Raw genomic sequence first — 27729 nt, 5'->3', positions numbered from 1 at the left:
AATGAGTATGGGCATGCCCCACCTCACCCCCTGCCCTGGGGAAAATCTACGTTCCAGAGACAGTCATGAAAATTGTGTTGAGCTGATCATAAAATAAGTGCAGAGAACAATAGCTACATTATTCTCCAACATCATCAGGAAGTGAGGTAAATATTTTCAATCTTGGGATTTCTCACTTTAGAGACTGCTGGAAGAAGGAATAGGTCTACCCTCTGTGGGATTCCCTTTAAGTTGAAGTAGAATCTGAAGGTAACAGCCACAGCTAAAATCACCTGGGCTATGGTGAAAGAAAAATCATATCCTGGATGGCTGCCTTCCCGAGTCAGTTTGTGTTCAAGGCAGCTGCACTGGCAAAGAAATTCTCCTGGGGAGCTCTTCTTAGCCGGGCTTCAAGCGTGGGTATTCTCACTTCGCTTGGCATCAGTCTCTGCATTGGAGGCCAGACTGTGTGCTCATATGAAAATGAATAGGAGGCAAAGAAAATAAGAGAAAATTTTTGCCCAGTCTGTGGTTCTGTGATCTCAGCCACAGAGATGAAAAGACTTCACACACCTAGATGAAGGTATTGAGGTACAGAGATAAGGTTAGGAATATGTAGCTATGAAGACCTCCACCAGTAGAATTTTCAACATAAAATTGGCTATTAATCTTGTTATCACTAAGTGACTAACAATCAGCCTAAAAACGAAAGTCTTAGTGAGTGTTTATAAGCAATATTTTATTGCCTTTCATGAAACAATGACTTAGTTAAAGGTGACTTATAGTTATGCCTGAGTTATATTCTCCTGGTTTCTTCTTCTTCTTCTTTTTTTTTTTTTTTTTTTAAGATTTTATTTAAGGGCGCCTGGGTGGCTCAGTGGGTTAAGCTGCTGCCTTCGGCTCAGGTCATGATCTCAGGGTCCTGGGATTGAGTCCCGCATAGGGCTCTCTGCTCAGCGGGGAGCATCTTTAAAAAAAAAAAGATTTTATTTAATTGAGAGATGGGGAGAGAGAGCGAGAGAATGCAGCAGCATGAGTTGGGGGGGAGGGGCAGAGAATGAGGGAGAAACAGACTCTCCACTGAGCAGGGAGCGTGGCCCTGAGATCATGACCTGAACAGAAGGTAGACACTTAACCAACTGAGCCACCCAGGTATCCCTCTCCCAGCTTATTCATGAATATTACTATATATTATACTATGATAACATCTTTCTTTTAGGAAATATTTTTCTGGTCCCAGAGTAGGATAAGATGGATACCAATACTGCTAAATTTTCTGAAACTACCATAGAGATGGAGATATATAGTAAAGCTCCTTGGCTCATGAAACACTTTTGGGGGGGTCCTGTTGTATGTTTCATGAAAACACAACAGGTGAGGAAGTACTTTTACTATTTATTTTCTTGAACTGAGGTACTTTAATTATGTCAATTAAACAAATTGAGTGGTTGTTCAACTATTGAATGCTTTCATGTTTCCTTATCTCTTCCATTGCTATAATGACTTCATGTTCTGTGATATCTTAATTTTTATTTTTAGCTTTGGTCAATTTTTAAAAAATAATATTGACATAATGATAACCAAAATAAGAAATAGCTGATTTAATAATTCAAAACAAAAAATAACCACAATTGAAGGAAAGATAATCTGGAAAGTAAGATTGTAATGTGTAAGAAGCAAGTGTTCCTATTCAGTAGAAATAGGGTTTTCTTACTTAAATTAATCTTCCAATTTATAGATTAAACATATTTTAATTATCATTGATCATTTCTAGTAGTGTCTAAAATTATTGATATATTCCTGATGTTTCTTAACTAATTCTGAACTCCAGACAATTATTTTTGTAGCTGAATTTAATATCACATATGCAATACATTGTTATATAGAATACTCCCTCACTTAATCATATTTATAGAAAATAAAATTTCTAGGGTTCCTTGGTGGCTCATTCAGCTAAACATCTGCCTTGGGCTCAGGTCATGATTTCAGGACCCTGGGACTGAGCCCTGCATTGGGCTCCTTGCTCAGCAGGAGCCCGCTTCTCCTTCTACCTACTGCTCCCCCTGCTTGTGCTCTCTCTCTCTCTCTCTCTGTCAAATGGATAAATAAAATCTTTAAAAAAAAAAAAGTGTCTATGTGAGCTTTTTGCCCACAAAGAGACACTACTCCATCTCAACTGATGCTTCTCTCAAGTTCATAGTTTAAAATCTTAAAAGGTCTGCTATGCATTGAAACTGTAATTTCAAAGTTACTTTAAGCAGCTCTTCCTTTTTCTTCAGATTTCTCCAAACTGTAAGTGCAAATCAGATATAAACTACAAAATGCATTTGTTATAATTTTTTCATAGGTCTGTGATAGTCTAATGCATGAGACCAATTGCAATTTACACTTAGGAAACAATATATTATAAACTGATTAGTTGAATTATTATAGTTTTTCAAATAAAAATATTGTCAAATTATTAACATCTATAACAGTAAAAATTTTCTTTAAAGCAAAAGTCACAACTTTGCAAAAACAGATCTGCTCCTATTTTGCCCTCAATGTATGTGTTTTTCATTGAATCTGACATTCATTCAACAAAAATTGTGAGAGTCTTTTACATAATAATGAGCAGGGTGATCACTCAAAAGGACAGAAGGATGTATATGATAATACATGTTCCCAGGATACATTTTATATGGTCAGTGCAGCATGTGAATTCCACTGAATGGCCTCTGTATCCCATTCTTCACTATTTCATCATTGACTATTCTTTGAAAATAGCAAGAGATTCATATTGACAATATAATTATTTTTACTGATATCCTTGACCAAGATTACACATTAATTATTGGCTTATAGAGACTCTGCAGTCATAGTAAGTTGGTGCCCAGAACAGCCTGAATCCACCAAGCATTTAGGACATCGTTAGACTAGTTAACTAGGCTTAGAAAAGATGAGCTGCCTGCCTCTCCTGTTCCTTATGGGAATTGTTTTTGTATAAGCAAAGAAAGCTCTTGAATGAAACAAGTCAAGGCTCAGAATATCAAAGGACTTTCATGCACTTTAAGGCATCCCTTTGAACTTCTGCAAATAGGTCGGTTGCCACACAGTGGATAAACAGTGAGTACCTATGTGTGAGTCCAAGATGGATCTCACAGCAGTCTCCATTCAGTATATTTCCATCCTAAATATATGGAAGACTGTACATTCACTACCAATATGTTTTCATTACTCAGATCATCCTATTGCATGAGTCTTAAAAACAAACAAACAAACAAACAAAAAAACCATACATATGAAGAAAAATTACAATTTTAGTACAAGTGAATTTAGCCCACAATGATGTACTGAGAACTATTTATGTAGAAAATTTGCTACAACTGTGGAAAATAAAAGAACATCTACTATATAGATTCAAATGCTAATATGCTATGCTAAATTGCCTGATAAATTGATTCTCTTCTGTGTAGAGGGTAAGGTCCAGTTAAGTCTTACTTTTGATGTCAGTTACATAAGTAAAAGAGTAAGTCTTAGAGTAGACCCTAAAATTGAGAGAAAAATCACTACACTGGATAGAGTTTTAAAAATATTATTATGTTTGGGGTGTCTGGGTGGCTCAGTCGTTAAGTGTCTGCTTTCGGCTCAGGTCATGATCCTGGGGTCCTGAGACTGAGCCCTGCATTGGGCTCCCTGCTCAGTGGGGGGCCTGCTTCTCCTTCTCCCACTCCCCTTGTGTCCCTTTCTTGCTGTGTCTCTCCCTGTCAAATAAATAAATAAAATCTTTAAAAAATTATGATGTATGAGGAATAGTAAATGTTTAACAGTGAGCTTTCTAGGGAGAAAAGGGGCCTTATTTATAGCGTTTGCCAGTGTTATAGTGTAAATACTCCTACCTGGGCCAATTTCAAGCAACCACTGTGTCACCACTGTGCATGAAGTGGGAAAGGCATTAGTATAATCAGTGTTAGTAAGCCAGTAAAAACCAGTTCCATCAAATATTTGGAAGTTACAGACAGAGACTATAAAATATCCATGTAATTCCCTGTATTTACTAGGTTTCCTTAAAATGAGAATGAATATATATGATTGTTTCTGGCCTAAAAAAATGAGATGTGATGTGTGCGATGTCTAAGCTACAGTGGTTGTAAGCAGGTAACATCTTCCCTCTATTTCCCTGCTGTGGTCCACAAGGAGAACTCATGTTCCATAAGGCAGAGCTACAAGATGAGAAAGGGCTGCCTTGCACATGTCTAACTTTGTGTAAGTGTGAAATATATATCAGTATAAGGCATTGAGGACTTGGGATGTATCTGTTGTGTGGTGGCATCTGAGTATCAAGTAGGAAGATGAAGGGTGGTATATGTGATGGAGTTGCCATTTGGAGAACTCCAAAAAACTAAAAAGAAAAATACTAAGACAAGATGTGTCTGAAGTGTTTCAAGTCCTTTGAGATTCAAGGTAGATCAAGGCAGAGGATAAGATGAGAAAAGGCCTCAAAGCTGGTGATTATGGGGGTGCCTGGCTGGTTTAGTCAGTAAAACATGAGAATCTTGATCCTCAAGATCATGAGTTCAAGCCCCATGTTGGGTGTAGAGATTACTGAAAAAAAGATGATAGATGATTGAAAGATAGATAGATGATGATGATACAGGACAGACAGATAGACAGATAGACAGACAGATAGGTAATAGATAATTATAGGAGGATCGAGGTCTGCCTGTGGTTTAGTCAGATTATTCCAAAGTGGATCTTCCAGAAGTGGCCTTTGAGATGGAGTTCACTGTTAGGATATTTATTAGGGATCAACAGTTATAGAGGTGGAGGCAGGAAACCTTCAACGTCAGTGTAACAAAGGCTCATTCAACCCCACAGGCACCTCTGAAACACTTAAGGTCTACCAGTTGCACCATGATGGCTGGGCTCTTGTATCCCCACCACAGATGCAACACCAGAAGCACATGCACTAGGACAAATCATCGCTACACCGAGTCAATCCAAAGGGGCTGATAGCTGGCTGGTATCTACTGGCAGCTAGAATGAAAAAGTCTTCCCTTCAAGTTATGACTCTCTATATGCACAACACAGGTTGAATTCAAGTTGGAAGAGTCTCTGTTTTCTTTTCTTGCTGCTGTTTTCTCATTTTCCACTTATCAGGTAATGGTAAGAATAACCCCAAGATAGGGTATTATTCCTAGTTTGAGTCAGAGATTTAAGTACCCATCCAGGGGGTGCCTGAATGGTGTGGTGAAGTTGGTTAAGCCTTGGGATAGAGCGTGGTGTTGGGCTCTGGATGCAGCAGAGAGTCCGCCTGAGATTCTCTCCCTCTGCCCCTCCCCCCACTTGTTTTCTCTCTATCTCTCTCTCTCTCTAATAAATAAAATCTTAAAAAAAAATAAAAAATAATACTCGGGTAAGACAACTACAAGAGAAGGATGAACTCAGCTTTACAAAGTCTAAACTGTGGAGTCAGCCACCTTTTCTACTTAGGAATTCTTGTCCAAGTTAAGCTTTGAAATATCTATTTTTCTTGACCTTAAGAAAATGAAAAAAGTGTCCTTTGATTCAGCCACTCCACTCCTAAGAATATATCCTAAGCTTTTAATTAAAAAAAAATTGTTTAGAGTTTATTTATTTACTTATAAGAGAGAGTGTGTATGGCGGTGGCAGGGAGAACCTGACGCAGACTCCATGCTGATTTTGGTGGCAATGTCCTATGATGGGTTTGTGGCTATCTGCCACCCCCTCTAGTACACTATCATCATGAATTGGAGAGAGTGCACAGTCTTGGCCATTGCTTCCTGGATGTGTGGATTTATTCTGTCTCTGGTACATGCAATTCTCCTTCTAAGGTTACCCTTCTGTTGGCCCCAGGATGTAGACCATGTCTTCTCTGAAATTCTATCTGTCCTCAAACTGGCCTATGCTGACACCTGGATCAGTGAAACTGTTATCTTTGTTGCCTGTCTGTTTATTTTATTTGGGCCCCTTTGCTTGGTGCTAGTCTCCTCTACTACCATCCATTGGCCCATCCTAAAAATCCAGTCTAGGGGAGGCCAAAAAGAAAGCTTCTCCACCTGTTCTTCCCACCTTTGTGGGGTTGGGCTTTTCCTTGTCACTGCCATGGTAGTTTATATGATCTCATTTTTCTAGTCAAAGAAAGGAGAAAGAAAACAATCTTTCCCTATTTCATGGTCTCTTCAATCCAATGCCAAATCCCTTCATCTACAGCTTCAGAGATGCTCAGGTGAAGAATGCCTTGTATAGAGCATTGCAGATAGGGTCTGTATGAGGAGAAGACAGAACTTTTAGCTAGGTCAAATCTTTTCCTTCTGAGGTTTTGTTTGAGAATGACTTAAAGGTCAGAAAAATTACCTAACAATAAAGTTTGATAAGAAAATGTAAATTGCCCGAGACTCTACCTGAAAGTAGAAAACTTGTTTTTTTAAAGATTTTATCTATTTGACAGAGAGAGAGAAAGAGATCACATGTAGGCAGAGAGGCAGACAGAGAGAGAGAGAGGGGGAAGCAGGCCACCCACAGAGCAGAGAGCCCAATGCGGGGCTTGATCCCAGGACCCTGAGATCATGACCTGAGCCAAAGGCAGAGGCTTAACCCACTGAGCCACCCAGGCACCCCAAGAAAGTAGAAAACTTTTTGAAGTGCAAGAATAGTTGCTGGTTCTGAGCATGTTTGTTTAGAGATGAGGCACCTGGATTATCAATACACTTAATGCTGTAATAATCCATAGAGTCCATTTCTTCAAGAAATAAATTAGTATCTTAATTAAGATGATTTTTGTTTAATTGTTGAAACAAAATGTCAACACCCTGCTCTAAGTCATCAGTTCAATTATAAACTTTCACATCACCTGATAACAAGCAATATTTTTCAGAAAAATTAGCACCCAGAAGGAAAGTCTTGGACTACGGTAGCTTATGTGTACAGTCATCACCGAACTGTGTATTTCCACAATCCCACCAGTGAGTCATATGAAGAAAGGACTGGGATCCATTGCTGGATAGCTAATAAATGCCAAGTGTTCTGACTAGAGTTGAGAAATTCTTAGTAGGTAACTAAAACTATCTCACAGCTCGTTATAGAAATTTCCTCATCCCCCTCTACTGTGCTTTCATTTTCCCTTCCCACCTACTCTCTCCCTTGTAGTCTCCCACTTATATTTTACAACACATGTAATTAAAGACAGATTTATTCTAAGTACCTCACTTCCACATTATTTTTATATGTCTTGACAGCGTTTCCCTCAAAGCGTCTGCATTTTTATTTTCCAGAGCAGCAAAATATTTCAGGCAGTAGTATTTCACCTTGCCATGACTTTCAGTCATTAAAAAAAGAAAAACTAGTAATATAAATTAATAAATATATAGTGGAATAGAGTAACATTCTACACTCGGCTTCTCAATGGATAAACTACATTAATAATCAAGGAGGGTGTTGCCTGGGTGGCTCAGTCTGCACTCGGCAAGGAGTCTACTGGAGATTTTCCCTCTCCCTCTCGCCCTTCCCCCATGCATGCACACACTCTCTCTTTTTTCTAAGTAAATCTTTAAAAAATCATCATCATCATCATTGAGGGACTGGGACTTCCAGACAATGTCATCAAAGCATCTAAGACATACTTTTCATTACTAAATGAGTCTTCTTTTCTTATGAAATTAAATCATTAAGACCCCTTTTATTTGGTAATCTTTTGAGTATATTTTTAGTTAAAATTTTAGGTGCAGGAAAAGGATTTTATAGTTTTGCATTAAAAATAATATATTGTCTTGAAAAAAAACTAACTGGTATCAGACATATCCTCCTGCTGTAAATAATGACATGATCTCGACAACCTGTAGTAAGCAATGTTTGACAGTCATGTACCACATTTTCCACAAGTGTCCCAGGAGGGCAGCTTCCCTGGTCTTCAAGCAGGAATATGGAACCCAAGCAGGGATCAGAGAAAGCAGTGATCAGAGTTCAAGTCTGGTAGGTAGTTAGGAACTGGGGGTCAGTGTACCACTGGAGGGAAAGCAATAAAGAGAAAATCCTAGAAACGTAAGTTAAAGTGTCATTTGAGTTCTTAGTTTTCCCCTTAGTTATTTGGAAATAGGTTAAGAAAGAGAGATCTAGTAGGAAAAACCTGCCAGGAGATCGAATTTAGAACAGAGAATCTGGAACTAACAGATCTAGTATCTAGTATCTAGTATCTAGTATCTAGAAGATACTAGAGTTCAGATCCAGCCAGAATGGGAGATACAAACTTAGAAACTCAGTTAGGACACCAGAAATCCCACATCTTGGGTGAATTGCCATGTCCTAGGAGGAGATGCTATATCCCAGCAGTCAGGGAGAAAATGAAATACACTCACCATCTCATAGCCTAAAACCCAGACATAAAGATATCTTCAAGTATTTTAACTGCTCTCCAGGAAAAAAAAAAAAAAAATCTCAAAACTCTTGAGAGTTTCTCTTACATATAACTTATAATGTTAGCATAAAATTTAAAAAACTCTTCAACAGGTTAAGAAGGCAGGAAAAATTAATGAAATAAATCAGTTATTAGAAACAAACTCACAGATCATCCAAATAATTGAAATTAAAAGACAAGGACATCAAAATACCTATATAGATATAAAAAAAATTTTAAAGATTTATTTAATTTATTTGACAGAGATCACAAGTAGGCAGAGAGGCAGGCAGAGAGAGAGGGAGGAAGCAGGCTTCCCGCTGAGCAGAGAGCACGGTGCAGGTCTCAGTCCCAGGACCCTGAGATCATGACCCGAGCTGAAGGCAGAGACCCAACCCACTGAACCACCCAGGTGCCCTGATATAAAGAAAACTTTTATTGAATGACAAAGCAGAATATTTCAACAGAAAATAAGAATCTGTTAAATAATCAAGTGAGCATTCTAAATCTTCTCCTAAAAAAAAATAACAAAAATAACTCATCAGATATATTTTACAGAAGACAGGATACAACTGAAGCCAGGATTGGTGAACCCAAATACAATTCAATATATATTACCAAAACTAAAGTAGTGGGGGAAAAAAAGAATGGGAAGAACTTGAGAGCAAAGTACCTTTATGGGAAATACTCCAAGAGTCTAACAAACCTTAATTTCCTAGTCCCTGAAGGAAAAGAAAAATGGAAGAGATGAATTATCTGAAGAAATAATGATAAGAACTTACAAAGTCTGATAAGCTTGTCAATATACAGATTCAAGAAGCTCAAAAGAACTCAGGCAGGATAAACCTAATAATACATCACTGAAAAGATAGTCAATGGTATTATAATGCATTGTATGGTGACAGATAGAAGCTACACTTGTGGTGAATATAGCATAATGTATAGAGAAGTCAAATCACTGTGTCATATACCTGAAACTAACATTGTGTGTCAATTACACTCAAATTTTGAAGAAAAAGAAAACCTCTCTGGAAATGTACTAGTCAAACTACTGAAAATGAAAGATAAAAAAACTTAAACTTTGTCAGGGAGGAAAAATACATTACTTTCAAAGGAACAGTAAGATTTTAGCTGACTTCTTACCAAAAATCATGGAAGCCGAAATAATGGAATACCATCTTAAAGTAGTGAAATTTAAAACTATCAACATAGAATTCTATACACTATAAAACTGTTCTTTAAAAATTATATCTCTAAATAGAAAACAGAAAAGAAGGAAACTGGGAATATCAAGAAGAAAGAAATAACAAGCAAAATTAGAAGTAAAACTTCATAGGTTTTTCTTATCCTCTTAAGTTTTCTAAATTACATTTGATGGTTCAAGCAAAAATTTTAGAATTATCTGGTGCTATTCTAAACTTATGTAGGAGAAATACTGATGACCATTATACTATAAGTTGGAGAGAGTAAAGACAAAATGAGATAAGCTTTCTATACTTCATTCAAACTGGGGGGAATATGGCATCAATTGAATGTGATCACATATACATAATATCTAGAGCAATCACTAAGCTATGAAAAACAACCAAAAAGCTATACAAACAGATACAACAAGGGCATTATTGGTAAATCAAAATGGAACTCTAAAAAAATGGTCAAATAACCCACAGGAAGTCAGGAAAAAATTTTTTTAAAAAATAGTTGAGACATTTAAGAAATGAAATATCAGACTTAACTCTCATGGTGCCAATAATTAGATTAAATATAAATGTTTAGAGTATATTAAAAAGCACAATCCTTCTGTTTCTTGCTGTCTTCAAGAAACTCACTTCAGATACAATAATACAGATAGACTGACATAAAAGGACAAAAAAAGGAATATGCAAACATTAATGAAAAGAAAGCAAGAATGACTATATTAATACCAGAGAAAGCAAAGTGTTAGAAAGGGATATGATATGACGACAGAAGGTTTAATCGACCAAGAAGGTATATCAATCCTAAATGTCTATTTCCCAAAGAGCAGAGCTTCAAAATATGTCATGTAAAAACTGGTAGAACTGAAAGGGAGATCTAGACCAGTTCACACATGGTTAGAGGCTTCAATACCCCTGTTTTCAACAACTGATAGAAGAGCTAGACAGAAAATCAGCAAGAATATGGAAGAACTCAAGAATGCCATCAACCTGAAGAGTACTAGTCAGCTTTTATAAAACACAGCTTCCAACAACAGCTGAATACACATTATTTTTAAGGACTGACAAAACACAAACCAAGATAGACTTAGTCTAGGCCATAAAAAATATCTCCACAAATTTAAGAGAAATAAGAATCATATAGAGTGGGTTCTCGAACCACAATGGAATCAAACTAGAAATCAATATAAGAAAAATAGAGAAATCTCCCAATATTTGAAAATCTTAAAATTACTTTTAAATCTATGTCAAAGTCATCTCAAGGGAAATTAACAAAAATACATTGAGTCACTGAGGTGACTCAGTTGATTAAGTGTCTGACTCTTGATTTTGTCTCAGGTCGCGATCTCAGGGTCATAAGATTGAGCCCTCCATAGGGCTCTATGCTGTGCACGGAAGCTGCTTGGGATTCCCTCTCTCTCCCTCTCTCTCCCCATCTCCTGCTCATGTACTCCTACTCATTCTTTCTCTCCCTAAAAGAAGGAAGAAGAAGAAGAAGGAGGAGGAGGAGGAGAAGTAAAAATATATATACATTGAACTGAACTGAATGAAAATGAAAACATAACAGTGTTGAGAGGGAAATATTTCAATAAGTGCTGATGTTACAATAAATATGCATTAGAAAAGAGGAAAAGTCTCAAAACTACAATGAGATATCACCTCACACCAGTTGGGATGGCTAAAATAAAAAAACACAGGAAACAAGTGTGGCGAGGATGCGGAGAAAGGAGAACCCTCTTGTACTCTTAGTGGGAGCGCGAACTGGTGCCGTCACTGTGGAAAACAGTAAGGAGGTTCCTTAAAGTATTAAAAACAGAACTACCCTACAGTCCAGCACTCACACAACTGGATATATATCCCCAAATACAAAAACAATAATTTAAAGATATACAAGCACATCTGTGTTTATTGCAGCATTATTTATAATAGCAAAATTATGGAAGCAGTTCAAGTATTCGTTGATAGATGAATGGATAAAGATGTGGAGTACTATTCACCCACAAAAAAGAATGAAATCTTGCCATTTGCAAAGACATGGGTAGAGCTAGAGAGCACAAAATTAATCAGAAAGACATATACCATATGATTTCACTCATATGTGGAATTTAAGAAACAAAACAACTGAGTACAGGAAAGAAAGACAAACCAAGAAACAGAACTTTTACTCATAGTTACCAGAGGGGAGATGGGTGGGGATGGGTGAAATGGGTGACGGTGATTGAGAAATGCACTCATAGTGATGAGCACTAGGTGATGTATGAATTATTGAATCACTATACTGTACACCTGAAAGTAATATAGTACTGTATGTTAACTATATTGGAATTAAATGAATGAATACATAAATATGTAAGTGTGTAAGTACATAAAAACTCTCAGATAAATTATAGATGTACCTACCTCAAGAACCTAGAAAAAGAAGAGCAAAATAAAATCAAAGCAAGCAGGAAAGGGAATAATTAATTAATATAAGAACAGAAAACCCTGAAATTTAAAACCAAAAGTGAAGGTAAATCAATAAAAAAGAGTTGGTCTTTTGAAAGATCAATAAAACTTAGAAATCTAAAAAAAAAAAAGATAGAAAGAAACTTAGAAATCTCCAACGGTACTTGTAAAGACATGACTTAAAAATATCAGAATAAGGGCGCCTGGTGGCTCAGTGGGTAAAGCCGCTGCCTTCGGCTCAGGACATGATCTCAGGGTCCTGGGATCGAGTCCCACATCCGGCTCTCTGCTCAGCAGGGAGCCTGCTTCCTCCTCTCTCTCTCTCTGCCTGCCTCTCTGCCTACTTGTGATCTCTCTGTGTCAAATAAATAAATAAAATCTTTAAAAATATATATATATCAGGGCACCTGGGTGGCTCAGTTGGTTAAGTGACTGCCTTTGGCTCAGGTCATGATCCTGGAGTTTCAGGATCGAGTCCCACATCAGGCTCCCAGCTCTGCAGGGAGTCTGCTTCTCCCTCTGACCTTCTCCCCTCTCATGCTCTCTTTCTCTCTCTCCCTCTCTCTCTCTCAAATAAATAAATAAAGTCTTTTAAAAAATCGGAATAAGATGGGGATATCACTGCAGACATCAAAGGATGATAAAGGAAATTACAAATAACTCAGATTAAATGAACCACCTCCTCGAAAATCGCAAACTACCACAACTCACCTAATACGAAGAGTTCATTCACATAATCCTATAACTACTAAGGAAATTTAATTCCAAATTCTAAAACTACCAAAGCATTCATCTCAGGAAAATCACATACACAGACACACACACACACACACACACACACACACACACACACAGCCTGCACACAGATGTAGAAGATTTTTTGCTAATAGCTAAAAACAGAAACAATCCAGATGTTCACCAACAGATAAATGGTTATCCAGTGCTGCACCCACACCATAGAGTATAGCTCAGCAACAAAGAGCGACTGTTGATATATGCAAAAGTGCATGAATCTCCAGAGGGGGAAAAAAGCCAATCCCATATGATTATATACCATATGATTCTGTTTATGGGACAGTTCTGAAATATCAAAATGATAGAAGCAGAGAATAGGTTTGTGGTTAAAGACAGAGTGAAGGTGGGCAGAGATGGGCACGGCTAAAAAGACACCGGGAGAGATTCTTATTATGATGAAAATATTATGCACCTGGACTGAATCAATGTCAATAAGCTGATTGTGATTTTTTATCACAGTTTTGAAAAATGTTACCAAAGGGGAAAACAGTAAAGAGTGCACAGTATTATAATAGTAATATAATAACCCTTGTGTTATTTTATACCTGCATGTGAACCAACAATTATATCAAAATAAAAGTTCAACTAAAAGTGAAAAGTTTTACTTAAGAACAAATATTAGAAACATAATTCTTACAGAAAAATTCTCATGAAAACTTAAGGAAAGTATCAAAATAATTTTGGAAAAAACAAAATTGGAAACCTCCCACTTCCGATTACAAGGCTTAACATATAGTTTTATACTGACCATATTAGTTTAAGGATAAATCAACAGGAGAGAAAATAGAGAATACAATAATAGATCCACATGTATTTCATCAGTATTTTTAACGAAGTTGCCAATGTAATTCAATGGATCAATAATTCATCTTTGCAGTTGGACATCTTTACAAAATAAAAGAAACTCTGTCCTTATTTCATACCATACACAAAGATAATTTGAGTTGCATCTTAGATCTAAACATAAAAGCAGATGATTACTCTTCTAAGAGAAAAATTGGAGTATGAGATTTGGGTAGGTTGTTTTCTTAAGCAGGAAGCTAAAAGCATTAGTCATAAAAGAAGAAATAAATCTGCATGTCATTAAACTAATGATTTCTGTTTATCAAAAGAATCAGAAAGTGAAGAGGCAAGTCACAGTATGAGAGAAGATAGCTTCAGTACACATTATTCAGTAAAGGACTTAGATCCAAACTCTGAACAGAATGTCTACAAATCAAAGACAGGAAAATCTCAATTAAAAGCTGGGCAAGGGGCGCCTGGGTGGCTTAGTGGGTTAAAGCCTCTGCCTTCAGCTCGGGTCATGATCCCAGGGTTCTGGGATCGAGCCCCACATCGGCTCTCTGCTTGGTGGGGAGCCTGCTTGCTCCTCTCTGTCTGCCTGCCTCTCTGCCTACTTGTGATCTGTCTGTCAAATAAATAAATAAAATCTTAAAAAAAAAAAAAAAAGCTGGGCAAAACTTTGAATAGGTACTTCATACAAAAGGTTATTAAAAAGATGGATAAGCATATAATAATGTATTCAGTATAATTAATCATCAATAAAATCACAAATATTATAATGGCTAATATTATAAAATTAATATTAAGTGGTGGGAAACTAAAATTATAAAACCATACTGGAAAACCGTTTGGTAATATCTACTAAAATTAGACATGTGCCTGTCCTAGGATTTGGCAATTCTATCCTTGGTACACACCCACTGAAAACATGTATAAAAATATTCATAGGGGTGCCTGGGTGGCTCAGTCGGTTGTGTCTGCCTTTAGCTCAGACCATGATTTCAGGGTCCTGGGATTGAGCCTTGCATTGGGCTCCCTCCTCAGTGTGGAGTCTGCTTCTCCCTCTCCTTCTGCCCCTCCCCCCAGCCCATGCTCTCTCTCTCTTTCAAATAAATAAAATATTTTAAAAAAGAATATTCATAGAATGTTTTAGTTACAATAGCCAAAAAGTAGAAATAACCCAGATTTCTATAATAGTAGAATAGTGAACTATTCATATTGAATATTATGCCACATAAAAAATGATAAAACAGAATGGATAAATCTCAAAGACATTATATTGGGTCAAAGAAGCATCCATAAAAACATACGTATATACCGTATAATTTATTTATATGAAACTCAAAAACAGGCACAGCTAATTTGTTATAATATATGTCAGATTTCCTTCATCAGAGCAAGGAAGTGATTTTGAGCAGGATTAGTGGAATGAGAGAGAAGACAAAGGAATTTTCTGTTGTGATGAGGATATTAAAAGTGAAGAGATGGAGAAGCATCTTTCATGCCAATGGGCCTCAAAAGAAGGCTGGGGTAGCAATTCTCATATCCAATAAATTAGATTTTAAACTTAAGACTATAGTCAAAGATACAGAAGGACACTACACCATTCTTAAAGGGTCTACCCACCAAGATCTAACAATTGTAAATACTTATGCCCCCAATATGGGAGCAGCCAACTACATAAGACAATTGTTAATCAAGATAAAGAGTCATATTGTTATGAATACATTAATAGTAGGGGATCTTAACACACCACTCTCAGTAATAGATCATCCAAGCAGAAAACAATAAAGAAACAAGAGCATTGAATGTTACATTGGACCAGATGGACCACATAGATATATACAGAACATTCCACCTGAAAACAACAGAATACTCATTCTTGGCGAGTGCACATGGAACCTTCTCCAGAATAGACCACATACTGGGTCACAAAACAGGACTCAACCAACACCAAAAGATTGAGATTATTCCCTGCATATTCTCAGATCACAATGTTTTGAAACTGGAACTCAACCACAAGAAAAAGTTCGAAAAGAATACACCTCCATCTGGTTGAGGCTTACACAGGTGTGTTAATATATACAAATTATTGGATCTATACACTTTATAGCTCTAGCTCCTGGGCCATTTGATCAGCAGACCACATGGATTGGAAGATATCTCTAACGGATGAAGATGTCGTGTGGAGTCTGTGGCAAGCCCGTCAGTGAATCATAGCACAAGCAACAGGGACTCTGCATCAGGGTCTTTCTTTCTGTAAGAGAAGACAATACACTTTCAAAACACAACTCTTCATATACTATTAAACCTTAGCAAAGACTACTCATAGTCTCAGGTAACTATAAATGCAGGATTGCCTATCTTGAGCTGAGATGTTATATGACCCACCAAATCATAGGCCTGATTGGCCATGGCAGCCAATGGCATACCTCGCACGAAGTCAGGACCAGCAAGCACAGAAGACAAAAGTAAGCAGAATTGGCCCAGATCCCCACATCCCTGTATCACCTATACCACTGAGGGCTCTTCCCTCTCTGTGCAGTGTATCTGCCATGCGGGTGTGGGGCCTTAAAGTTAATTGACAAGGGTAAATCTGTCATTGCCCAGAGCGGGCAATTCACCTTGTGGAGACAGAAGTTGCCAGAAGTGAGAATATGCACACATTCCTGGAAATTAGCAAATGATATAATTTGGTTGGTCATGGACCTGGAAGGAGCACAGTTGGAATATTAGGTCAACTGAACACAAAGTAGGAGAATCTGCATATCCTGCATTAATGCCAAACAAGCAATTGACTCTGTGACATAAATGAAGAATAGCCTGGAATGTTGGACCTCTCTTCGCAAGGTCAAATGGGATGCCTAGAATGAGCTAAAAGGTAGTCCCAAGGATGATGCCAAGAAAAATTACATGTATGAAGCAGAAGATGTAAAGAAAAAAATAGAAAATAGAAAATAAGGGACTGGATTTGGCTAGTAGGCATACCTTTCCTCTAACTGATATAATGCCTATTTTGCTAATACTGTGGATGAATTCAAAGGATGAAAATAACTGATTAACCCAGTTCCTCAAGACCATCCAGGATATAATTCTAACCGATTATGGCCTGAAGCAGCTTCTGAGTCATTTTTATCTGTATGTAAGTTAAAAAGTGCATTTGTTAAAAAACCCATTATTAAATAATCAGGTACAAGATGCTTCAGTAGTAATGTCAGCCAGCCTTTGTTCTTGGCCATCCCAGTGACTGCAGTGAGCACACAAATGCAGTAACCATGGCAACGGTGATGGAGACTTTGCATGAATCCAACAGCTGCCCCTCGCCAAGACAGCACTACTCTGCTTCTCTGCTCTGCTGAATATACATTCTGTCAACAGCAGAGACCAATGTTGGGCGCTCAATATGACACCTTCCCCTTAAGGAGACCAATAAGTCAGTCGTTGGCATTCCAATTCCTTCCACCCTATGTGGAGCAATAATTCATTGTGATTATGGACAATGTGCATTACAACTATGAATTTCCCTTTCTTGTCTGCAGTACCTTGGTCAGTACCTCTGTTGGAGGGCTGTCAGAATATCTGATTTCTGATATGATTTCCAACACAACATCACCTTAGTCCATTAGACCTGTTTCACAGCTAAGGAAGTAACAACGGGCAAATGATCAAGGGATTCATTGCTCCCAGCTCAGAAATTGTAGACCTGACAGAAATTGGGACCTGACACACAGATTTAGGGCACTGGATTGTTGATAACATCCTGCAGAATATACTGTGATAGAATATGCCTACTTTGGTAGGTAGATTGCATATATTTAACTTCACCCATAAGGTTACAGAGGTTAGGAGTTGGGTCTCTGCTTTTACAGACAGAGCTCTATCTATCCCATGAAGGCAGGATCAGAATTTATCAAAAAGGGAACATTTTCTAAAGCAAACTTTGCTTAGCTCTTGTGCTCATCTGTTCTTCCAGACAGGTCAGCAAATACCAGGGCATGCCTAACATCAATTCCCAGCATGCCCACACATCTCTAGATCTATGCTCAAGGATGTAGGATCTGAGTTGCTATCTAAAATGATGTAACGATTAAGATCTTTGAATTCAAGTTCATTTTCCTACCACCTTCAGGATGGTTGGAAAATTAGACTACAATAAAGGAAATAAGGCTGCTGAATTAATGTCAAGGTTCTATTTCACTATCAAAGAATAACCAGGGGGTGCCTGGGTGGCTCAGTTGGTTGAGCAACTGCCTTCAGCTCAGGTCATGATCCTGGAGTCCCACATCAGGTTCTCTACTTGCCAGGGAGTCAGCTTTTCTTGCTGACCTCTCTCCTCTCATGCTCTCTCTCATTTTCTCTCTCTCTCTCTCAAATAAATAAATAAAATCTTGGGCGGGGGAGAATAACCAGGCATGGATCTTTGAATCTCCCAAGTGCCTCCTGAATGTTTAGGACCTGGAACAACATAAAAATTCATGAAACTGTAACAAATTCATGTATTTGGGTAGCTGTAATATTCATGTGGTGCCAGAATATGGCTTTATATGTGTTTATTTTTTTTAGTTATGAAGGGACTACTTGTTTTTGCCTTAACTTCTAAAGTTCTCACTATCTCTCTGGGTTCCTGAAAGAGAGAAATAGACAGGGACTGCCCATTTTCTTCCCTCTCAGGAGGATAACAGTGGTTGGGATCTTCACGTCTCTGTGGCACTCGTGCTGGTACAAAGGAGATCTACTGTCATATACCCTACAGAGAGCTCTCATGGCAATTGGGAAGGTACCTTGTGGAGACAATAAACTAATAAAGCCTTCTCTTAAAGGCAATTTGAAGAGCAAGTTCAACAGATGAGCAACAAGGCTTCTAGCACCATCAGTAACTTCACCAACTAGATAGGTTTGCCTTTTCTGCATGAAGATTTATTGGGGCTTTTCTACAACAATCATCTCTAGACACACAGGTTTCCTAATCACGTTTGTGAGTTCTGGTCAAATATATTTTAACATCATTTTCTCTGCCTGTTACCTTTTACCATCACAATTTAATATCATGCAAAAGTACATTGTTATTAATGCTTAAAGTTTGCTCATTGATAGTTTAAATAATAAGATATTCTGAGTAAAATATATTATTAAACTTCAATATATTAATATGGTCAATGTATTAATGGCTATTTTTGACTGGTAGCTATTTTTAAGGCAAGGAGGGACGTGTGTACAAGCGACTTTCTCATAGATATTTAATATTAAACAAAAAAACCCAGCACTTCTTTATTTAAAAAACTAGATTTAAAGTGTCACTCACAGAGGGAAGTCAAATATCTAAATGTAAAGGAAGACTATCCAGAGTTATTGAACAAATGTACGAATACTTATCTATTTAGTATGTACAGTAGTGTGAGGCCAGAGTCCCAGCAGTGAGTAGGAGCTCAGAGTTCCTATCATGATAGCTCTTCCCACAGAACAATCATAGGTACATCACAGGAGATCAGTAAATACCGAAAAATTTTTCCAACATCCTGCACATGATACTTATTATTGGAATGGTAATAAGAGAGTTTGGGTTCAAATAGGATCATTTTCAAGCAGGCTTATAATTTTGTAGCCATTTAAAGTAAGGATTTATTGCTTATCCTTGCTGTCTTCAAGACAACATTATCTTGCATAAAGAATAGGAATGAAGTTTAAATGACATGGGCAGTATCATGTTTATCCTTACTTTTTAACTGTGGAATCATAGTAAGAAAGATGATTTAGTTCAGTCTCTCAAGGACTTCAGAGACCCCTTCTGCAAGATCGTTCACAGTAGCTATTATCACCTGCAGAGACAGTATCTAAAACTGGGTATTTCTAGAGTATTTATCAATATTTATTCAAAATTTTAAAAGTTACTAATTCTGTTTTTATGTTCAGATAAACAACAGTACAAATCTATTCAGTCAGTCATGTAAATGTTCATCTAAATATTCCGGAAATCCAAATAAGAAAAAGTGATATTTTAGGCTGAAAATAAATCTTTGTACTTGACTAAGATGAGATTTGCTAAGATATTAGTTGTGGAGGTGACAGTAGATGCAAGAGTGGAAAGTGTGTTTCAACAGGCAAGTGAGAGGTTAATGGCTAATGACAATATGGTCAATGGTATATCTAAACTTAATATATTCTATCCTTAATGATCCCAAAAGGACTTGGGCATGTATATCAGTTAGGAGTCAGTTTAAAAGGAAAAAAAAAGAAAAAACAGAATAATTCTAATATAAGCAAAAGCAGAATTTATTTGAAGAACGCTCACTGAATGAAACAAAAACCATGTATTTGATTAACACGTGACAAAATATTTATTTTGAACATTTAACCTCTTCCAAAAACATTAACAACAACAAAGGAAACATGTATTTGTCTGTGTGTATATCTATTTTTAAATTTATTTCGGGACTGCTGGAGTCTTTAAATATTCATTAAAATATACAAAAATTTACTGAAAGTGTTTCTGAACACTTTTCTATCCTATAAAGAGGTTTCAAATAAGTTAACGTAAATCTTTTTTTAAAGATTTCTTTTAAATATAAATATTAACCTTTTATTCTGTCATAGGGATATGGTAGACAATATAACATCTATCACAGAGTTCATCCTACTGGGATTTCCCCTTGGCCTGAGGATTCAAATTCTTCTCTTTGGACTCTTCTCCCTGTTCTATGCCTGCACCCTGCTAGGGAATGGGGTCATCTTGGGGCTCATCTCACTGGACTCCAGACTTCACACCCCCATGTACTTCTTTCTCTCCCACCTGGCCATCGTCGACATAGCGTATGCCTGCAACACCGTGCCCCAGATGCTGGTGAACCTCCTGAAGCCAGACAAGCCCATCTCCTTTGCTGGCTGCTTGACACAGACCTTTCTCTTTTTGACATTTGCTGTCACAGAATGTCTTCTCCTGGTGGTGATGTCTTATGATCGGTATGTGGCCATCTGCCACCCCCTCCGATATTCTGCCATTATGAACTGGAGAATCTGTATCACCCTGGTGTTGACTTCTTGGACCATCGGAGTCCTCCTGTCTTTGATTCATCTCATGTTACTTTTACCTTTACCCTTCTGTAGATTCCAGAAAATCAATCACTTTTTCTGTGAAATCATGGCTGTTCTCAAACTTGCCTGTGCAGATACACACATCAATGAGATTGTGGTATTGGGTGGAGCAATTTCTGTGCTAGTGGGACCCTTCACCTCAATTGTAATCTCATATATGTGTATCCTCTGTGCCATCCTTAGAATCCAATCTGGGGAAGGTCAAAGAAAAGCCTTCTCCACTTGCTCATCCCATCTCTGTGTGGTTGGACTCTTTTATGGTACAGCCATTATAATGTATGTTGGGCCCAGGTATGGGAACCCCAACGAGCAGAAGAAATATCTCCTCCTGTTTCACAGCCTTTTCAATCCCATGCTCAACCCTCTTATCTATAGTCTCAGGAACTTAGAAGTGAAGAATGCCTTGAAGAGAGTGCTGGGAATTGAAAGAAACTTATGAAAATATTACAGCATCAGGGTTGATAGTGACCTAGGAAGATATTATCTCAAGAAATTCCAACTCCAACTTAGCATGAGAATTATCTGAGACAAAATAAGATGAAAACAGGGAAGGAAACCATAAGAGACTCTTAAATCTAGGAAACAAATTGAGGGTGGCTGGAGGGGAGGTGGGTGGAGAAATGGGATAACTAGATGATGGGCATTAGGGTGGGAAGTTGATGTAATGAGCACTGGGTGTTATATGAAACTAATGAATCACTAAATTCTACCCCTGAAACTAATAATACACTATATGTTAACTAAATTGAATTTAAATAAAAATTTTTTAAAAATAGAGCCATCTTCTGGACACCACTTAGATCCCTAATTCAATAGAGGTGGGATGTATCCTAGAGATCTGTATCTTCAAATATTACCAATAGCGAATTGTGATGCAGCTAGTCCATGAACCAGGATTTGGAAGCTGTAGGTCTAGAATAATACCCTTTTTAATACCTTCTTCAAGCTATAATCTAGCCTCATGCATCCCAAAATATTTTTCTCAAAACACTAGCTTCTCAAGGGCTTTAAATTCTATGGCCAAGTAAGTTTGAAAATTATTGCAAATGCCCTACTTTAGAGCTCACAATTCATATTAGCCTAGTGAAGACTAAACATTTTTATGGTAAAGAAGATTTTTATTCCAATTTCTAACCAATATTTTCCAAATTTATTTGGTCACATAAAAAAATTTTTTATAACACCAACAGTTTCCTGGAACAGGAAATCTTGATCTTGATTGACTCCTTGTGAACACTTCCTGTAACTACCTTCTAGAGCAAAAAATTTTTTTCTCTACAAGGTAAGCCTCTGAAGAGGATGTAGGTCTAAGCAGAGTACCCTGAATCAGCCCTTGAGAATGTGTGCTCTCTTTGGGTAAAGGAAGTGAGGGTAAATGTCTCTGCTCTTCACTGCTAGGTCATCTGGAGACAATCCAACCCTCTGCTTCATCTTGGATCAGCATTCCTAGATATATTTCATGGGCTAATTTCATTTCACAATCTTCTATATCTGAGTTTTAAAAATGCATGCAGGGGCGCCTGGGTGGCTCAGTGGGTTAAAGCCTCTGCCTTCGGCTCAGGTCATGATCCCAGGGTCCTGGGGTCGAGCCCCGCATCGGGCTGTCTGCTCCGCGGAGAGCCTGCTTCCTCCTCTCTCTCTCTCTGCCTGCCTCTCTGCCTACTTGTGATCTCTGTCTGTCAAATAAATAAATAAAATCTTTAAAAAAATTAAAATTAAAATTAAAAAAATGCATGCATTTCCCTATTTACCCATTACACTCAATCTTTTTTTTTTTTTTTTTTTTTTTTTTTTTGTCTTCTTGGTTTGAAAGATAGAACCAAGTTTCTCACAGAAATCTGGAAGGATTTGCCAAAGCCCCTACCTACATAGTATATAAGCTTTAGAAATATTTCTCCACTGTTGTGTTAGGGTTAGGGTTAGGGTTAGGTTTAGGGGTACACAATGAATGATGGATAAAAAAGAAATGAATAAGGGATAGAATGCCCAAGGAGATAGTTGATCCCTTGAAGATTAAATAGGAAAAAAATAAGGAAAATCCATGGTTTATTATATGTTGGTTATTCCTGAAATGAACAAGTCTCAAATGATAGCCTCACACCCATGAATTTCCTGATACTCTATATGGAATCCCAAATGCACTACTGCAATCACAAAAGAAAAGGGCTCAGTGAGCACAAAGGAACACATGGATGGTCTTCAGTGGCTCAATAGATCCTTAAAAAAGGGAAAAATGAAAGTCAAATCAACTTCTCTTTAAAAAAAAAAAAAAACCCTAGGGGCTTAAGTCCTGGTCATTAGTTTGGTAGGTTCATAAACTAGTTTTGTATCAGTTAACCTGGAATAGGTCAGAATGGTCAGAATTTAATGACCTTCACAAAACTCACAAAATAATCATGGTCAACCTAGATACCAATTTCAACCTTTATAACAAAGGATGTTTCTCCCCAGAGAAAGGAGTGCCTGTACCCTTTATTCAAGATAGCTCAGTTCTCTTTTCAAAAATCTGAGAAATGAATAAAAAAGATATACGACTCAAAGAGCCTAGAGTCAGAGCAAATGGAATTGAATAATATAGAAGGGTATTTCTTTAAAACTGCAGAAAAATTCCCCCCAGTAGGTCACAATTCTCATAACAAACCTAGATGTCTGTCACTGAAATTTTTATACCTTGGATATAAATAATAATAAACACAGTAAAAATCAACTTTAACAAATTCTGCCTCTTTGTTTCCCCCATTTCCAAGATTCCCATTGCAACGTTAATATAACAATTGTTATTTTCCATCAGTTTCCATCAGTTATATGTGTTACAACTTTCTGAAGATACATTCATGCTTGACCCAGATACTTATTTCATCAATTAAAAGCCAACATTTTGGGGGCGCCTGGGTGGCTCAGTGGGTTAAGCTTCCTACTGTGGCTCAGGTCATGATCTCAGGGTCCTGGGATCGAGCCCCACATCAGGCTCTCTGCTCAGCAGGGAGCCTGCTTCCTCCTCTCTCTGCCTGCCTCTCTGCCTACTTGTGATCCCTGTCTGTCAAATAAATAAATAAAATCTTAAAAAAAAAAAAAGCCAACATTTTGCAAACCAATTATTAAGGAATTTACTTTGGAAAGTGTTTAAAAGTTTTTACTCTACTTCCAAATGGAAATTATGTCCAGATTCTGGTGGACCTTGCTATAATCACAAGTTATAAATGCGGCTCAAATAAGGTCCGTGTTTACAGAAAATGCTCAATGCCGACAGGAAATGTAAATATTTGAAAACATGTGTATTGTATTTATGAGTTAACTATGTATTCTTTTTTTTTCTATACATTTATGTTTTATATATGTTTATGTTTTACTCTGACCACTTTTTTTTCCCCTAAAGATTTATTTATTTATTTATTTGACAGAGAGAGAGAGAAAGAGAGAGAGATCACAAGTAGGCAGAGAAGCAGGCAGAGAGAGAGGAAGGGAAGCAGGCTTCCTGCTGAGCAGAGAGCACGATACGGGGCTCGATGCCAGGACCCTGAGATCATGACCTGAGCTGAAGGCAGAGGCTTTAACCCACTGAGCCACCCAGGTGCCCCTGACCACTTTTTATTTTTAAAGGTAAGCTCTATATCCAACATGGGGCTTGAACTCATGACCCCAAAATAAAGATTCCTCCTATACCCTACACACTGAGCTAGCCAGGTGCCCCTCCTCTGACCACGTTTAGAAGTTGTCCACAAGTTATAGCAATGCATGTAATTTTGAGATGATGCATTTCCCAAAGTTAATGTTTGATATCATAAACATTTATATTTAATTTCCTTATTGTCTTAGTTCAAAGTTTTTACTTTTGTATAACAGATGATTGTGCCGTACATAAACTAGAGAACTATATCCTATTGTTTTCAAGAATTTCAGTTTGCTATTTTTTATATGTCAGTTTCCAGATTTCCACATTTTCTGCAAGTCACCTGAAACATATAAAAAACAAGGTCCCGGTATTTATAGATTGCCTAGTGTGCACCAGGATTTTCACATGATTAAGAGCCATTTTTTTGGTGTCCCTGAATGTGTGTTTTTTCCCAGAGTGGATATGTTCTCCAAACTTGATAATTGTGACCAGTTTTCCCCAAGTGTTCATGAGAACCCCAGCAAGAGACACTGTAATGAACTAATTGCTTTGTAAATCACATGATTGACTGATAAGAGATTTCCCAAATAACATCTTGGTCTCCTTACATCCAGTACAAGAAAACAGTGGAATATAAATAAACATGACAAGATCATAGGTAGCTCCCAGGAAGCTTGAAGGGGAAGCTGCCTTAGAGAAGGTTCTCTCGTCCCCTTCCCTGAGGGTCTGGACCTGGAAGCTCCTCATTTCAGAGCAGAGACTAGAGAATGCTTCCGAGGTTGACCTACCTGGGTGGCTTGTGCCCTACAAAACTCTTCCTCAGGCGTGTTCTAATGAGCCCCACTGGGACACCTGGGCTCTCCTTGGACTCCGTAACCTGTTCTCTCCAGCATCTCCGCACCTTGACTTGTTGCTTGCAACCAGCCGATGTTTCAGGGTCCTCTCTTCTGGCTTCTACTCCTCCCCAAGGGGCCCAGATGGCAGTGGGGAGAAGGGGAAGGACCGAGGGGAAGGCCTGGAGCTGCTTCACCATCACACTGGTTCTGCTTCCTTTCAGGTTCACCTGAACCATCTGCCCGTTTGGGAATTAGGACAGGGCTGGGGTTCATGAACTCTAATAACACCAAGTACTCAGGGACTGTAATGACTGATGTTGTCTCAGAGGTGTGCTCTGTGGCTGGCTGTGTGGTCTAATCACGGGTCCTGCTGAGGATGAGAGCAGAGGTAGAGAACGGCTTTGTCCCCCCTTCCCAGTGCAGGTGGGCTGGCACGCATCTCACGGCTCACCCCTCCAGGGAACCCTCAGGAGCTACCGACTAGGCTGAGGCCATCAGAGAATAAAAGCTCCTTTTCTGAGGATTCTGCCACATTTCTGATCAAGCAGAGAAGTGAGGGTTCTGCAGTTCCCACAGAAGCTCCCAGAAAGCAGGATCCTGCCCAACCTTTAGGTGCTTTTCCTTTCTGAGGTCCTTGAGTCCAAATGTGGGAGCAAACTGGGTTACACTGTGTTTATCATTAATGTCTGGTAGATGGGGTAGGAGCTATCCTTTTGTGGACTATCAGTCTGTTTCTGCCAATCTTTATTTAAGTGTTAGAAAGAGAAATAATTATTTTTTGTTAATCCTAAACCTATATGCTCCTCTTACATTCTATAGGAATAGTTTCAGGGGAAATTGACATGCACATTTTATAGACAAATTATATAACGTCATTTAGGATTTGTTGATTTGTTACATTGGTGGAGAAATATCCTTGTAATAGACCTACACTTGAAAAAGATGGCACAACAAAAGGAGTAAGACATTCTGTGTCATGGATTTATATAGAACATAAGGAGGGGTACCTGGGTGATTCAGCTGGTTGTGTCTGACTCTTGATTTTGCCTCAGATCATGATTTCAGGATCATGAAACTGAGCCCTGAACCAGGCTCTGCACTTGGATGGGTGCCTGCTTAAGATTCTCTCTCTCTCTCCCTCTGTCCCATTCATGTTTTCTCTCCTTCTCTCTCATTCTCAAAATGATAGATAGATGATAGATGATAGATAGATAGATAGATGTAGATAGAACATACGGAATAATCTTCCTAGCCAAAGAAAATGACAATAGGTTATATTACAGAATGATGTTATATCAGGAAAATTAACATGTTGGTTATTGTATGAATTATGCATTTACTTATTGTCAGCACAGGCGTAGTTCATACGAAGTCTATGAGATACATATCGCAATGGAAGAGGAAGCCAAATGGATACTAAATCTATGTCATATGCTTATGTCTCATTAAGCTTAGCATTAAGGACAGCTAGAATGTATTCAGTAAATATGTGTAAATGTTAGCTTTTTCATAGCTTAGAAGATTTGTTTTTGCAGGGGCGATGAGAAAAGTATAGAAAGGAACCAAAGTGTTATATGATGGCATGGGAGGTGGGAGGAAGACGATCTAGGCGGTAACACCTTGAATCTTCTTTCTATAGGATTTTTATGTTTAATGTATATCTTTTTCTATTAACCTTTAACAGATTCTCAAATAGGTTATCATTACATGAAACTCACTCAGTTCTTTACGATTCACAGTGGTTCTTCTATCCAGAAAAATCACTTATCCTTTCAACCCTTATTCCATAAGACGACTTGGCAAAATCTTGGCTTATAACTATATAAGCAATAAAATGAATGTTTCCAGTTTTTCCTCACTACTTGTAGGTAAGCAGCCCTACACTTCAGCAGAGCTATGAATTCACAATAGGTGATTATTTCAGGAATTCAGCTTCACCCAAGTCCACTACTTTAGAAGAGAACTTGCCAGCTCGCCTCCCCAAAAGATGTACTTTTTAAAACATAGGTTCTATCCAGTTCTGATGTTTATATAGGACATGATTTCCTTCTTAGATATTTATTTTAGAACTTAGTTTTGCCTGATTATTCATTAACCAGACAACAGTGTACCACTTTTGAAATTCTGAAATTGTGCATAGATAAATTCATGTGCCTCTTGTGCCCAAAGGTGACATTTGGACCTGGAACACCTCACGGTGTTGAGCCACCACCTAAACTCCCAACCAGCCCAGAAGAAATTTAATCTGTTTGCATCTCATTTGACTGTTTTTAACTGATACATGTCAGATAGATATCAAATAAAATAAAAAATAGATAAAAGACAAGTATATTTAATTATTAAGTGTAATTTAATTATTTAAAATACTTTGCAAATCTTTCAGTTAGTTTTATCAAATTTTTAACAATCAGTTTTAATACATATCTACAGAGGTGCAATTCTTCTGAATTGCTATACCTTACTTCCTTTGGGAGGAATAGGCTGAACTTGGCAGGAATATGATATTTTATAAATTTTAAAGGAAATCAAATCTAATATAAAGAAATCAATAGTTAGACATTTGTTCATTTGTACTCATTTATTTGTCCCTTTGACAAACGT

The 27729-nt window shown here is 37.7% G+C and overlaps 2 protein-coding genes and 1 pseudogene across 2 annotated transcripts in view; all 3 read left to right on the top strand.

The window, feature by feature from the left end:
- LOC116568943 (olfactory receptor 2A5-like) overlaps positions 1 to 27729 on the top strand; it is a 97115-nt gene that overhangs the window by 56661 nt on the left and 12725 nt on the right. The window lies entirely within an intron of this gene.
- On the top strand, positions 3764 to 7722 carry LOC116569520 (annotated as a pseudogene).
- Positions 20186 to 21118, top strand: LOC116568944 (olfactory receptor 13). Its single transcript, XM_032304792.1, has one exon. It carries the CDS (start codon positions 20186 to 20188, stop codon positions 21116 to 21118), a length of 933 nt encoding a protein of 310 aa, XP_032160683.1.

Source organism: Mustela erminea, chromosome 11, assembly GCF_009829155.1.
Source record: "Mustela erminea isolate mMusErm1 chromosome 11, mMusErm1.Pri, whole genome shotgun sequence".
NCBI lineage: Eukaryota > Metazoa > Chordata > Mammalia > Carnivora > Mustelidae > Mustela > Mustela erminea.
The sequence above is the reverse complement of the archived record's forward strand: the minus strand, read 5'-3'. Positions and strand labels throughout refer to the sequence as shown.

What these genes read in the sequence shown, in the direction of transcription:
- LOC116568944 (XM_032304792.1), top strand. Translation starts at nt 20,186, where the DNA reads ATGGTAGACAATATAACATCTATCACAGAGTTCATCCTACTGGGATTT.